At 55.0% G+C, this 13852-nt stretch overlaps 1 protein-coding gene and 1 long non-coding RNA gene across 3 annotated transcripts; one reads left to right on the plus strand and one right to left on the minus strand.

Annotated features, from left to right (window-relative positions):
- Positions 1 to 388: 388 nt before the first annotated feature.
- Ppp1r1b (protein phosphatase 1 regulatory inhibitor subunit 1B) lies at positions 389 to 9505 on the minus strand. The gene is made up of 7 exons (XM_032913028.1): positions 8885 to 9505; positions 7449 to 7509; positions 7197 to 7219; positions 6798 to 6873; positions 2634 to 2837; positions 1219 to 1341; positions 389 to 1134 (listed from the first exon to the last, which is right to left on the minus strand). Exons 1-7 carry the CDS (start codon positions 8963 to 8965, stop codon positions 1097 to 1099), a joined length of 606 nt encoding a protein of 201 aa, XP_032768919.1. The 5' UTR covers positions 8966 to 9505; the 3' UTR covers positions 389 to 1096.
- On the plus strand, positions 7669 to 13019 carry LOC116909450. Of its 2 annotated transcripts, none has more exons than XR_004389073.1 (2): positions 7669 to 7873; positions 12138 to 13019. It is a non-coding gene; the product is annotated as an uncharacterized LOC116909450 (long non-coding RNA). The 2 variants fall into 2 exon arrangements; XR_004389072.1 differs by lacking the exon at positions 7669 to 7873 and adding an exon at positions 9505 to 9593.
- Positions 13020 to 13852: the final 833 nt, after the last annotated feature.

The raw sequence follows: 13852 nt of genomic DNA on the forward strand, positions 1-13852 counted from the left end.
CGAACCCAGGGCCTTGCGCTTCCTAGGCAAGCGCTCTACCACTGAGCTAAATCCCCAACCCCGTAAATCCATTTTTTTTGTTTTTGAGTCTTAGGTTGGCCTCGAACTCGGGATTCTTTTTCCTCAGCCTTTCAAGTGCTGAGATTACAGATGTGCCCCACCACATCCATCACACGCTTTTAAAGGACCTTTGTTCTCCCTTGGCTTTTAGCCATCTCCCTCAGGAGCTAGTATGTCTGTCATGCTTAAAGCCTGCAGGAAAGTCTCCTGGGAAAACCTAGACACAAGGGTCAAGATCCTGACCCTAAGATAACCACCATTTTCCCTGTCAGAACATACCATTACTTCCTGGTCTCTCCTACCTCCCCTGAAAGAGGAGTCTCAGGACAATTATTTACAAAGATTTATTACAGCATAGGAGGGGGTCAGGCCTGGAGTCAGGGGAGAAGGGGAAGGGAACCAAGTTGCTGGAGGACAAGGAGAACCAGGCCCCCCGGCACGGTGTGGTCCCTCTAAGGACATATAGTAAGTGCATTCCTGGCACCAAAGCACAAACGAAACGCAGCAAGCAGTCTGCCAGTCCATCTTGCAGGCACCCAGCAGGAACAGGACAATAAGGGAAGACATCCAGAATGTTGAGGCTCTGCAAAAGAATGCTTGAGACCTGGGTCCTGGTTGAAGTCTATGAGAGCGTTGGGGACTCAAAGCCCCCCATAGGAAGATGGAGGAGATCTCAGGATACCTGTAGGCTCTCAGTACCTGCTTTCCCCAGACCTCAGATCTCTCCCAGGGGAGAGAGTCTGGAGAGAAGACTTGTGAAGGGTGAATATTTGTTTATGGCCTTCTGGGGTTTCCAGTGTGGGTGCTTGCACCTCCCCCCTCCCACCGGGTAAACAGAAGAATGACTGGCAGGGAAAGGCATTGGGGACTCTGGGCTTCAGCCAAAGCAAACACAGACCAGCCTTAGTCTTCTAAAAGTCAGAAGCCGCAGCCCGAGCAGGTGAAAGACAGGGTACAAAGGAGGGTGGGGACAGAGTGGGTTTCTGGGGAGCACTTCCTTCTGGGAGATACAGGGCTCTGAGCTTAAGTGCCAGACTCAGGGGGGGGTAGGGTGCTGAGGCTCCTCTCCCGGCTCTGAAAGACAAGTAAAGAGGACTCAAGGCCAGGCTCGGCCCAGAGGTTTCTCTCCACCTCCCCAGCCCACATTCCGAAGCTCACCACTTTGTGTTGCTCTGCCTTCCCCTTGGTCCTCAGAGTTTCCATCTCTCTGGGGCTCATCCAGAGGAGGCGGGCGCTCCCAGGGCCCCTCCAGACCCTGGCCACAAGTAAGCTTCTGCCCCGCTGGAAGAGAGGGCATACATACATAGACTTGAGTGCCCCTCTGTGGTGTCTGATGGCTTGAAGTTGAGCTTCTGAGACAACCATCGCTGCCCAGTGGGCAGAACACTCACCCGGACAACTGTCCCTATGACTGTAACTTAGGTCATGGGCACTTTTCTAAAGGAAATATTATGTAAGAAGATCTGTATAGGTTACCTTAGATAATACCTTCTGGGAAGCTGGGTGTGGAAGCTTATGCCAGTAATGCAGCAATCAGGAGGCTGAAGCAGGAGGATTGCTTTGGGTTCAAGGTCAGCCTGAGATGCATCGTTAAGATTCAGGCCAACCTGGATTGCAGGATGAGACCCTGTCCTCTCAAGAGACCCAGAACCGGTCCCCAGAGTTATTCCTTGAGGTCCAGTCATGTGACTCAGGGCCCCCTTCTCCTTCCTGAGGGAGCAGCTTTTTTGTCAAATTTCCACAGGTTCCAGGGGGGGGGGTCTCAGAAGGAGCTCACTCAGCTCTCCCAGCTCTCTGACACCCTCGCAGTCAGAGATGCAGAAAGGAGACCCAAGCCTTCTTGTCTGGGCCCAAGAGCTGAACGAGAGCTGGAGACGGCTTGTCACCCCCCCCCTCAAAAAAAAAAAAAAAAAAAAAACAGGTCCAAAAAGTTTAACATGCACCAGGCTAGATGATGCACAGCCTTTTGTGGACAGGCACAGAAGATACAACCGTGGGAGGGGTGAGGTCTTTCTGCCTAGTTGTCTGGTGTTGGGGTCTTCTGTGGGTTTCTTTCTGGCTCTGCAGCCTTCTGTGTAGATTCTAGGTGCCTTATCACCAGGATGCTGAGGTTAAAACACAGGTGCAGACCAGACCGGTTCTTAAATCCTCAATTCTACATCTGGACACTAGAGGGCACTCTCCCACCCCATCCTAGGAGGGAAAAGACACGGGCAAAGGTCCTGGAGAGGGCAAACCAGCCAGCCTCCTTCAGCACGGCATGAGTGCATGCTAGGTTCAGAAACGGATGAAAGGGAATGTTGGGCTTTCTATCTCTGAATTTCCTCACAATTCGCTTCCATGGATAGAAAGTTCCTTTTTGGGTCTGTCCTCCGTTCGTTGTTCCACGCCTGGCCTTAATTTTGAGAAAGGGATGAACAGTGGGGAAAACCTAATCAGGTGAAGGGTTAACCAAGACAAAGGGATGCCAGGTCCCAGAAGCTGGCCATAGGAGGACATCACCGGATTCTTCTGGAAGAGCCACGCTTGACCCACCGTAACAGAAACCACAGACCAGAGCCCCTCCAGCTTACCAGTCCCCCTGCTGCCTTTCAGGACCTCTGCCTGGCTGTCTTCTTCTTCGTCCTCCTCTTCATCCTCGTCCTCATCCTCTTCATCATCCTCTTGTGGATACCCCAGCTCCCGAAGCTCCCCTAACTCGTCCTCTTCCTCCGAGGCCTGGTTCTCACTCAGGTTGCTGATGGTCTGCAGGTGGGACTCGGCGATGCGTTGCACAGCTGGTGGGGGAGATCCGGGAGGCAAGGGTCAGTCAAGATGAAGGGGCAGCTCATGCATGCAACTGAGGCAGAGGTTGGGCCCTGAGAGGCCCAAGCTCAGTGGTAAAAAGGCCACAACCCACTCCACATCAATCCAAGGTGGGAGTCACAGAGCATACGCTTTAATCATATTAGCTCTTAAGCTGTTCCAAGATGCTGCCCTCCCCCTAAGACTGGCACCAGAAAACTCGCCTGCACCACAGGGCCCCCGGCTGGGCGAGACCAGGCCAGCACAACAGCTTAGCGTTCTCTGGCCAGGGGGCTTCCAGAGCCAGGCATGCAGTACCGGAAAGTGTTTACAGTGTTTAACCCCAGGCGGAAGGTGTCAGGCCTATAGGTCAGAGCTCTTTTTCCTGACGCCGTTCACGATGATCCGTGTTGCTGTGCCTCCCTTCCCAAAACTGCCCAGCATTGGACACCAATCTGCACCTCTTCCCCGGACTCCCGAAGCAGAAGCAGTCCTGAGCCTGAGGTCACAGCACTCTGCAGCCGGTGAAGCCCTTGCTGGGCAAGTAGACTGTTCACATGCAGTCCTCACAGTCTTGACCCATATCCCTAATCTCCCAGCTCCCTCTGCGGTGACCCAGAAAGCAGCAACACCCCACCACCACCACCACCACGAAGACCTGCTCAGACGCAGCCGAGGAAAGGAACAGTGTAGGCGGCTTCCCAAAGACGAAAGGCGGGGAGGGAAGAGGGATGGGCTGTGGGCTGGGGGTTCAGGAATTGTCAAGGTTTGAAGGAACATTATTGGGTTAAGACCGGGGTGGAGGGACAGGGGAATGTAGCATTTACAGGGCCCCGAGTTTTGCTTTCTAGCAGAAGCCTGTAATCACAGCACCCATAAAGTAGAGACAAGAAGACCAGGAATGTATATGCAGCCTCAGCTACATAGTGAGTTCTAATCTAGCCTGGGCTACATAAACAACCCCCTCAAACAAAACTAAACCAGAGACTAGAGCAGGGTCAGCAAGGGGCCGGGGACTATCAGGATTTTAGAGTAGGCGAGACATTAGGTCCACTGTCCCCAGCTAGCCGACTAGACACTTTGCAGTGGCCAGTAGTTCTGGGCTACTTAATCCGAAAGCGGCCCCTCCCCTTAGCAGCCCAGGGGGTAGCTGAAAACCTCATGTGCAGCAAGCAGGGCCACGCACTCCTGCCAACTCAGGGACAGGCACAGAGGGTGCATTGTGTGTGCTCAATGCCCCGCCCTGCCCCAGCTCCCAATCTACCTCTTCCCACCGCCTGTGGGTAAGCTACCCAGGCAATAAAATCTCAATAAATTGCCCTGCCCCGGCCTTGGGGACCTGGCAAAGTTTCACCTTGAGCCAATCCAGAGAGCTCTGACCTGACCTCAAAGCACCCCCCACCCCTCCGCTCCTCTGAGGCTTAGCGCTGTCCACCCTTCCTGGAGGGCTCTTGAATCCTGCCCTACAAAACCCAAGCCAGACACTTGCCCTTACCCAGAAAGGGCTAAGCTTGCCAAACAGAACCATCTCGGTGCAGAAGGGCCTCTGGGCTGTGGGAGAGGCAGTAGCAGGCAGGCAATCGGGGGAGGAGAGTTATTCAGTTCGTGATCCAAGGTGCTGGCAGGTGTGTACAGCGCCTCTGCTGCCCCCACTCCACCCCCCCACCTTCCCCCACCCCCCGTGAGCTTCTGTTTGCTTTTCTCAGTCTCTTATGCCTCGCTGGGCCTTCAAGAGTCTTTCCCTACAACACTGTCTCCTCTCACCTCTCCATGTCTGGGACCCTAAAATCCCCCTACTCCAAGTCTTCCTTTTTAAAATTCAAGAACTCTGTAAGATGTTGGTGACAGCACATGCCTTTAAGCCCAGCACTTGGGAGGCAAAGGCAGGGAGATCTCAAGAGTTTGAAGCCAGCCAGGGGTATAGAGTGAGTTCCTGGACAGCCAGGGTTACACAGAGAAACCCTATCTCGGAAAAATAAAACAGATTCAAGAACCCCAGTCCAGCCCTCTCCTGACTCCTTCCCACATCCCTGTGTCTCTCTACCCAGATGTTATAGATACAGCCCCGAGAGGCTGGAGTAGACAGATCTTTGGTCAACTATTGGTACATAAGAAATTTCCTGGCCCTAAACAATGACCTCAGTCTACTCCCTAAGTGTAGGACAAAGCCAGGGAGGGCTGAACGGGAAGTGTAGCTCAGCGTTATAGTTTGTGTTTAGTGTGTTAAGAGTGCCTCCCCTAAAGGACACGGGATGGGGTCCCCTCATATTCACCCAGCCTAGACAGGAGAAGACGCAGATCGTCTTAAGACGGAGTCTCATTAATGTATCTGGAGTTTGCCTCAGACTCATTGGGCATGACCTCAAACTTCCGATCCTCCTGGCTCTACGAGAGTGCTAGGCTTATAGGCACGTCAGCACACTTGGCTTATGTGGTGCCTGCACTGGAAGCCAGGGTCTCAGGCAAGCTGTGCACACATTCTATACCCCAGTCTCCAGGCCAAGTTCTTGTACTCCTTGGGAATATGCCACTTTCTTCACGCCTGCTTTGAACCCTCTACAGGTCCTCCAGGAAGTCCTTGCACGCTGCCACTCTCTGTAGCTTCCTTCCTTCATGTCCCTGCCTTGGGAGAAGGAAAACACCAACTCCCCTCTCCCGTCCTCCCCGCCTCTCTCCTCTGCTCCCAGGCCTGGCAGGCAGGCTGACTGGTGCTCCTGTTGACCTTGGCGCTGAGAAGCCACACTAAACCCACCCACCTGGGGGAGCTCTCAGCCTTCCACCCCCAGGAGAAGGGGCAGGCCGGGCAGGAAAGGCCCCGGTGGAAGGGGCAGGCCACTGGCACCCAGGTAGGAAGAGGCCCTTGGCTCTCACGTGCACCTGCCCTTCCTTCAGGTATGTCTCCCACAGCTCCCTGGCCAGAAACCAGGTCTCCAGGTCTCCAGCTCTCCCTAAAACCTGGCTTCACACCGCCAGCCCCTCTGTGCACCCCGTTTTTTTTTTAACCTGTCTTTTCTGGCCTGTTGATTCCATAAGCCTTAGCACTGTCCCTCCTGCCAACTCTCCCTGACACCTAGAGGTAAAGGGTCCCAGAGGCCAGGGACAGAATCACTCATCTTTCGTTACTATGACAGACACGGTCGTGCTGCGTTGCCCCAGCTGACCTGGCATTCACCATGCGACCCAGGCTGATCTCTTGTCCATACCAACCTTCCTGCCTCTGCCTCCTAAGTGCAGGGCTTAGAGGTCTGAACCGTCAGGCGTCGTCTTTGTTTTGTTTTTGTTTTCGGGTATTTTCATTTTGTTTTGTCGGGACTGGGACTCACTGTGCAACTCTGGATGGCCTGGCCTTCTCTCTATAGACCATCTTGGCCTTGAACTCACAAAAACCAGCCTGCCTCTGTCTCCGAAACGCTGAGCTAACAGACCTCTGCACCACCATCCTGACTTATCTAAAATCGACCTTAGGGGTGTAACCCAGGGCATGTCAACCGGATGCTCTACCACTGAGCTACCCCATGAGCCTCCGAATCTTCCTCATCTTATTTCGCCCATTGCCTGCCGGGGAGACCTGGCGATATGAGACAGGAATGACACCTTTTAGCCCAGACAGAAAAGTGGGTGCAGGATGCAGGAACCCAGGATGCGGACCTGGAGCCTTGGAGCCTGAAGGGAAGGCAGGCGGCAAGCAAGGCCCAGCAGAGATACCCTCAGAGTCTCTCACCTCAATGTTTATTGTCCTGGGGGGCCTAGCCAGCTCTCCCTTTTAATCCTCAACCTACTCACTGTTAAGACCCTAGCTGCTCTTTCCCTGCCTTTGGGAGCCTAAGAAGGAACTATTCTCCCAGGTCAGGCACAGAGTTGGTGGCAGTCCTTCCCAGCTGACAGTGCCTCTTCCTCCCCCACGTGCAGGGCTCCAGGATTCCACAAGACAGATGGAGGGGTGGGGTTAGTACCTTTCAGTGATGGGGGAGTGTAGCCACAGGGGTTGGGTCTCTTCGACTTTGGGTGGTGCCCCTCTCCTGAGGTTCTCTGCAGGGAAGAAGCAGTTGAAACAGGCTCCCCCAGATACCCTCCCCTATCCCCTCCCTCCAGTGGGACAACTGACTTGGACAGCTGACAGAGTTCAGGACACTTAGGACACCTAGGCCAAGCCCCACCCCCATTAGCAGAAGCCTGACTTAGAGCAGGACCCCGGGGTCGTGGACAACCCACCCCGCCCCACTAAGAGAGAGGGTGACACCAGAACAGGACCTCCAGCAATTGATATGCTAACATGTCCTGTGGCGGCCTAGACACCAGTCTACCCCCCACCCCCCAAATGGGTGTCCTTCCAGCTGCCTCAGGAAACTCACCTGGTGCGGAGAGGACTCCTCCTCTGAGAGAGGCCATCAGGCATACACCAACCACGAACGATGACGAAAGAGAAAAAGGATCAGGTTACTTTCCCCAAAGCCTCAGTTTTTGGGACAGCAAAAGTGTGCCCTTCCCTCCTGGTGCCAAGAGAATAAACCAACCCGTGTTGGCCTTCCAGGCCACCAGTCTCCAGCCTGTCCCTCTCTCTGAGGGCCCCAGACTTGGGGTAGGGGGCAGGGAATGGGCCCTACCTGGCGAGGAATGCTCTGAGACCCGGAACAGCAAGGCAGGGGTTGGCCTCCGGCGCCGGATCTAGGGAGATGGGGGAAGGAAAGACAGGATAAACACCTCGTGGGGCACCTCACCATCACACTCAGCCAGCTGGAAGCTGGGCTTTGGAGCCCTCAGGGAGTCTGTGAACCAAAGGCCGCCAGAGCTCACCCTGCTTTCAATCTCTTTATTTCACAGGGATGAAAAGTCCGGGGCTCAGAGAGGTTCAGCAAAGTGCTCAAGGTCACACAGCACACTGGGTCCAAAGGACATCCTCGGACTCCTAGTCCAGATGGCCACACTCCACAGTTACTACAGAACTTGCTCTAGACAGCAAAGCTGGTCTAGACACTTCAGCCAGCTTGAGCACTCCAAGGGAGCTACCGACCGGCCCTACCCGCCAAAGGTCAGCTCAAGGGCCTCAGAGCAGCTGGACTCAGCTGAGGAAGAAGTGTGAACCCCATACTTCCGGGCATCACCACCACCCCCTCTTCCCTGCGGCTCCAGACACTCGGGAGTCTGCTGGGGTCTCTGGGTCTGGGCCTTGCTGACACAGTCTTTCTCAAGCTGTGGGATTTATCACCCAGTTCTCACAAAAAATAATGTAAAATTGTCCTCCTTGCCGTTGCCCCACCCCTAGCTTAGCAATCAGACCAACTGATTAGCAGTTAATTAGGTCCCCTCGGAGCTCCAGGGGAATGGAGAGAGGGCCAGGTAATTGAAGTTGAAACAATTGCTGCCAAGGGCTGCTTTAGGCCTAGGCTTCCACTCACCCCAACAAAACACCCCAAGAAGGGCTTTGCTGGGTTTTTACTGCCCTCTCTATTCAGAGCCATTGGCATCTCAGCAACAAGTGTCCTTGCTAGGTCGAGGAGAACAGACCTCTCTCTCCACCACTCTCCCTCATATCTCTGTAGGTCTCCCAACCCTCTAGGAACACATGGCAGTTCACTCCCTGGGGTTGCAGCTCTAGGTCCTGATAGCAGAGAGTATCCAGAACAGCGTTCCGGGGACCCCGGACCAGACCTATAGGGTGAAACTGTGGTCCTCGAGACCATGAGTGGTTGAAGTGACAGCCTCAGACGCCAGAGCTGTTTGTGTCCATGGGGTGCCACTAGGGTGATGTGGTCCCCGTGGGAAAACGTCTAGCTTAGCGGGGGCTATGTAAGAGCCAAAAGGGCAGCTCCAGGAGTGAGCGGATTGTCTCCCCGGACTCTCACTGGAGAAATTCTCCCGCCCAAGATCGGCTCAAAGGTCCGGGGAAAAGTTGCTAGGAGTCTCCAGCGAACTTCGCGTCCTGTGGGGCGTCCCGCTTTAGCCCAGGCTGGGTCCAACATTGGACAGGCCGGACTGTGCTGGGGTGGGTGTGGGGGATGTATGCTGGGGGTGACACGTGGATGGGGCGCGGCCCCCTTACCATCTCCACCTGTCGGGGGTCGAGCTGGCTCGGGGGCGCGGGCACAGAGAACTGGATCTTCTTGCGGTCCTTGGGGTCCATGGCAGGCGGCTGCGCGCTCCTGGGGTGTCTGGTAGAGCTCTGCTCCGCTGGCCGGTGCTGCGGGTGGCGCGTGCTGCGCGGAGGAGGAGGAGCACTGTCCCCGCACCCAGGAAAATCCCGCGCTCTACGAGGAGAACGCGCGCGCGCCCCGGGAGGGCTGGGCAGCGGGGCTCACCTGCGGCACCCGGCTCAGCGTCCCCAGGCCAGGGCTCAGGGTCCCCGCGCCTTGGCTGCGCGCTACTGCTTTGGGGCGCGGGGCTCTGGCTCCCCGCCTGAGCTCTCCCCGGGCCTCGGCGGACTGCCCTCGACCTCGCTCCACCAGCTTCTGTCTATCCCCTCCCTCCTCTGCCTTCTTCTCCGCGCCTCTGTCGCTACTGGCTGCACCTCACGGGTCCCAACCTGGGGTCCCAGCCGGTCCTCTCTGCCAGGGACTGGCGCCCAGGCGTTCGGAGGGAGGGCTTAGGGGAAATCGGCCAATGAGCATCGAGAAGCGTGCTCTCCCTGGGCTGGGAGGAGGGTGCGGAGTGCGAGCTAGGGCTAGGGGAGCGGCCCGGGGGCCCCCTGCCGTCTCCCCAGAACTCGGCGTTGCATTATTGATGGAGTCCAGCCGTGACGCTAAAGGGAGAGGGTAGGGGCAGCTGGAGCCCGGAGTCTGGCCTTAACCACTTCGGGCCCCCGGGACGTGGAGTTTTAAAGGAGGCTCGTGAGGTCGAGAAGAGAGTGCCAGCATGTCACGCTGTGAATGGGGGTGTCCTAGAAAGCGAGTGTGAGAGAGGTGTGCGTGGGAGGACACCTGTCAGTCATCGTGGTAGGGAGTATGTGCAAGTGAACGCCAGAGGCCTGGAGTGCTGCAGCTGAGGAGGGTGGGGGTCGGTGTGGTGTGAGTGTGTGAGTCTATGTAAGTGTGTCAGAGTGTCAAAGAAGCGGGTGTGAGTGGCAGAGTGTGGGAGGACTGCGTGTGTGCGGGGGAGGGTGTGGGTGTGGAGGAGGATGTCAGAGACTGTCAAGGTGATGGGCAGGCGGGTGCCAGCTCGGGGTGGGGTGGGGGGGTGGGGGGTATACAGGAGAGGGGCTTGAGGCTGAGAATGTGAGAGCAAGTTCCCTAAGGGAGGGGGGGAATGAGTCCCTGCCACAATGTACCCAGCATTCACGTGTCTCTTGCCTTTTCTCCGCATCTACTGGGGGAGGGGATAGAACCAGCCCAAGGGCAGGGTTGGGGGGCTGCCTTCCCCAGTACACGTGCCATCACATGTGTGGGCTTGGTGCGTTGGGGAACAGAGCTGGGGGAGAGGGGTGTGTGTGTGTGTGTGTGTGTGTGTGTGTGTGTGTGTGTGTGTGTGATATGATTCTGAGGTGCCAGTCTCTTCTACAGAAGTCTGTGTGTGTGTGTGTGTGTGTGTGTGTGTGTGTGTGTGTGTGTGTGTTTTGGGGAGAGGGGCTACTTTCTGGGTTAAGTACCCTTGTTTATCTGTCCAAGCCCTTGAGTCCCTGTAGGAGCTGGCACTCCCCTCTGGGGGCTGGCAAGAAGGACTGAGTGCCTTCCGTAGTGCCCAGAAGGGGCGTGTGTGGACCTGTGCCTGTGTGTGCCCTCCTGGGGTTCTGTTTGTGTTGGCTGTCCTCTCTTCTGGTCACTCTTAGGCCAGGAACAGCAGGAGCCGTCCCCACCACACCCCTAACTCTACCAGCAACTTTTCCACTCCCAGACCAGCGCTCTGGCTCCAGGGGTGGACAGAGAGGCCAATCCAATGGAGTCTTATGGAAATGAGGTCAGGGGGCATTGAGAGAGAGAGAGAGAGAGAGAGAGAGAGAGAGAGAGAGAGAGAGAGAGGCCAAGCTTTGCTCTTGGGAATAAGATGTTCCGGTGGCCAGGCTCCACATCCTCCAGCCTAGGCCTGGCCACAACTTGTTGACTTACATATTTTCTGGGAAACAGCTCATGATAGGTTGCTGTCCCTGGGACATGGGCATCTCTGCCAGTCCCTAGCTTGGCCCAGGACCCCTCTTCCAGATGGGGTGTGGTGAGGAATGGCAAAGCCCAGCTTGTCCGTGTGTTGGGAAGACAGAGACATAGCTAGGCAGTCGCTGGGCAGCCTTCAGGTTAAAGTGGGGTAAGAGACTGGAGTTCCCCCTGCTGGGGTGTGTGAGGAAGGGTGTGTGGTGGATAGAAGGGGCAGGGGACAGGGATGAGGCTGTGCCCCCCTGGGGTACCTCAGTGCCCACTGGAAACTCCTGGCAACACACTGGTTAGGCCTGAACAACCATGAAGGATTCTCCTTGTGGTGCTAAGGAGACAGGAGCACAATTTATTCCCAAAAGATGGACTTTTGGGGACAGTGGGTGATCGTCAGTTCTTCGTCCAGCTCTGTCTGGGTGTAATGCCTCTGACTCTTCAACCCTGGAGTCACGAAAGGGAGGGAAGGAGACAGAGGACTGTCTGAGGGAAAGGAACACAGAGCTAGGAGGGACAGAGGAACCGGGGGTGGGGGTCGTCATGGAGAGAGCAAAAGGAAGAGGACCCATGTGAGAGATGAGGAGACAAAGGGAAGTGGAGGGGACAATGCCTTATGACAGAAAGGCAGGAGACAGAGATGGAGAGAGAGTAAAAATAGCTCCACATTAAGATAATTGCAGCTCACAGCTCTGCCCTCCGTTAGGAATTAAATGAGGTTTTATTACTTTGATTTTTCTCTCCTGGATCCTACGCGACTTCTCAGGAACTTGGGGAAAAGTTTTTGCGGTGGGCGGCCAGGTGGCGGAGGCTGCGTGGGAGACAGGGAGGAAGGGAACAGGGAACTGGGGAGGGAGGGCCAGGGGCAAGGAGTGGGTAGAGGCTGGTGGGGGTGGCAGAGCCTAGCAAGAGGTAGGGGAGGGGGGCTGGACAAACTGGTGGGAGGGCTGAGAAGCCAGCGTGACTCCCATTCACTCGGACTTGGAATTAATCATATGCAAATGAGATGTAAAAATAATATACCACTCCTGGGTTATTATGCATGAGTTAGAAGAACAGGCAGCTAAGTCCAAAGAACAATTTCAAGACCTTGTTTGACTTAATTCCTGCTCGCTTGGACTGACAAGGTCGTATAGTGGTGTGACTGACTGTTCCCTCACCGGGTCTGAGTACATTGCTTTGAGGCAACGTGTTTTCTGATGTTTACTTTTTCTTCTTGACCAGTCCCTGCCATGCAAGAGCCACTACATCCTCCTTCTCTGGAAGACGACTCTGGGAAGGTGCTGTGAGGTCTTTGCCCTCCTTTGCGGAGGTGAAAAAGTACACCTCCCTCAATCCAAGTACATAAATTCACATGAAGGCGGGCGCGGGTGGGGGTGGGGGAGGTCAGCCAGCCCTGGATGGGAATCTCATGTCCGGAACTTACTGCGTGAACTTAGACAGTTTCTTTGTGCCTCCTCGCTTCTGTATATTTCAAAGCCCACCTTGTACAATGACTGTGACGATTCCACGGGATCAAAATTTAAGCCCCAGAGCCGTTCGGGATTCCAGGTAGTCTTCAACGGTTTGGTCTTCCTTCGCCGCTTAAGAGATGAAGTTTTGTGAACGGCCAGCAGGTGGCGGAATCGGCCAGGGTTCGGGCTGCAGCACCGCTGGCTGGCAATGTGGGTCTGCAGTTAGGCATCAAGCTGGTGACCTTGGCACCACTGAGCAGAGCTGGAACTGGAAGGAGCAGCATGTGGCAGCTGAAAGGGAGGCCCCAGGAAGTCTTGGAAGCAGCCTTAGAGGAGCTGGGGAAAGCTAGCTGGGTGCACAGGGCCATCTTTGCCTGCCACGAAGGGGAAAGAGCGATTAGGGAAGGGGATAGAGAGAACAATTCAAAGCAAAAAAGAGGGCAAGGGCATTCTTGGCCAATACGGCGGTAAACGGTCATCTGAGACTTATTCATCTTCTTATCTAGCATCTTTTCACGATTCGGTATAATCCTATCGGAATCTGTGTGTTTAAAAAAAAACTTTACAAACACAGAATGTGACAGCGTTGAGCAGCCATTGCTCCATTGCGATGGAGTTCTGAACTATGCCTAAAGATTTGTTTGTTTTTATTTATGTGTGTGTTTTTGCTTACGTGTGCAGAGCCACAAAAGGGTGACTGAACCCCGGGAGATAGAGTCGTAAGCTGGCATCTGGCATTCTGAGAACCAAACTCTGGCCCCTCTGGAAGAACAGCAAGTGGATTTTTTGTTGGTGGTGGTTTGGTTTGGTTGGTTTAGGTGTTCTCTGTGCAGCCTTGGTTGTACTGGAACTTGCTCTGTAGACCAGGTTGGTCTTGAACTCACAGAGCTCTGCCCACCTCTGCCTCCTGAGTGCTGGGATTAATCCATGTGCTACCATGGCCGACTCATGAATAACAAGTGTTTAAAACTTCTGAGCCATCTCTCTAGTCCTGATTCTTATTTTGAGACAGGGTCTCCCTTTATAGCCTTGGTTGGCTGGAGACTCATTATGTAGACCAGGCTAGCCTTAAACTCACAGAGATTCTCTTGCCCTTTGCTTCCCAAGTGCTGGGTTTTGTCATGAGCCACAATGCCCAGATGAAAAGTCTACATAGCATGTGGCCATCACCATACTGGCGGCGGCGGGGAAGGGGGATCTCTTGCTCTGTCTAGCTCAATCTCCCCCTCTACTGGTTCTATGTGAATCAAAGCTCCTTTTTAAAGGTTTATTGTAAGTGTGTGAGTGTCTTGCCTGCTTGGGAACCACTGCATGCAATGCCAGAGGAGGGCGATGGATCTCCTGGAAATCAAGCAGCAAGTGCTCTAAACTTGGTGTGTGTGTGTGTGTGTGTGTGTGTGTGTGTGTGTGTGTGCTCGCACGCATCATGTCAATCGACTCAGTGCCAGCAGAGGCTAGAAGAGGGTGTCACATCCCCTGGGTGGA

Source organism: Rattus rattus, chromosome 9 (genome assembly GCF_011064425.1).
Source record: "Rattus rattus isolate New Zealand chromosome 9, Rrattus_CSIRO_v1, whole genome shotgun sequence".
Lineage (NCBI taxonomy): Eukaryota > Metazoa > Chordata > Mammalia > Rodentia > Muridae > Rattus > Rattus rattus.

Bases quoted from the DNA above. Each gene is read 5' to 3' on its own strand.
- Ppp1r1b (XM_032913028.1), bottom strand. From the start codon at position 8,965: ATGGACCCCAAGGACCGCAAGAAGATCCAGTTCTCTGTGCCCGCGCCC. The intron at 7,220-7,448 runs GTAGGGCCCATT...GGCCTCTCTCAG, and splicing joins CTCAGAGCATTCCTCGCCAG to AGGAGGAGTCCTCTCCGCAC. The intron at 1,342-2,633 runs GTAAGCTGGAGG...CCTCTCTTCCAG, and splicing joins GAAAGGCAGCAGGGGGACTG to CGGGGCAGAAGCTTACTTGT.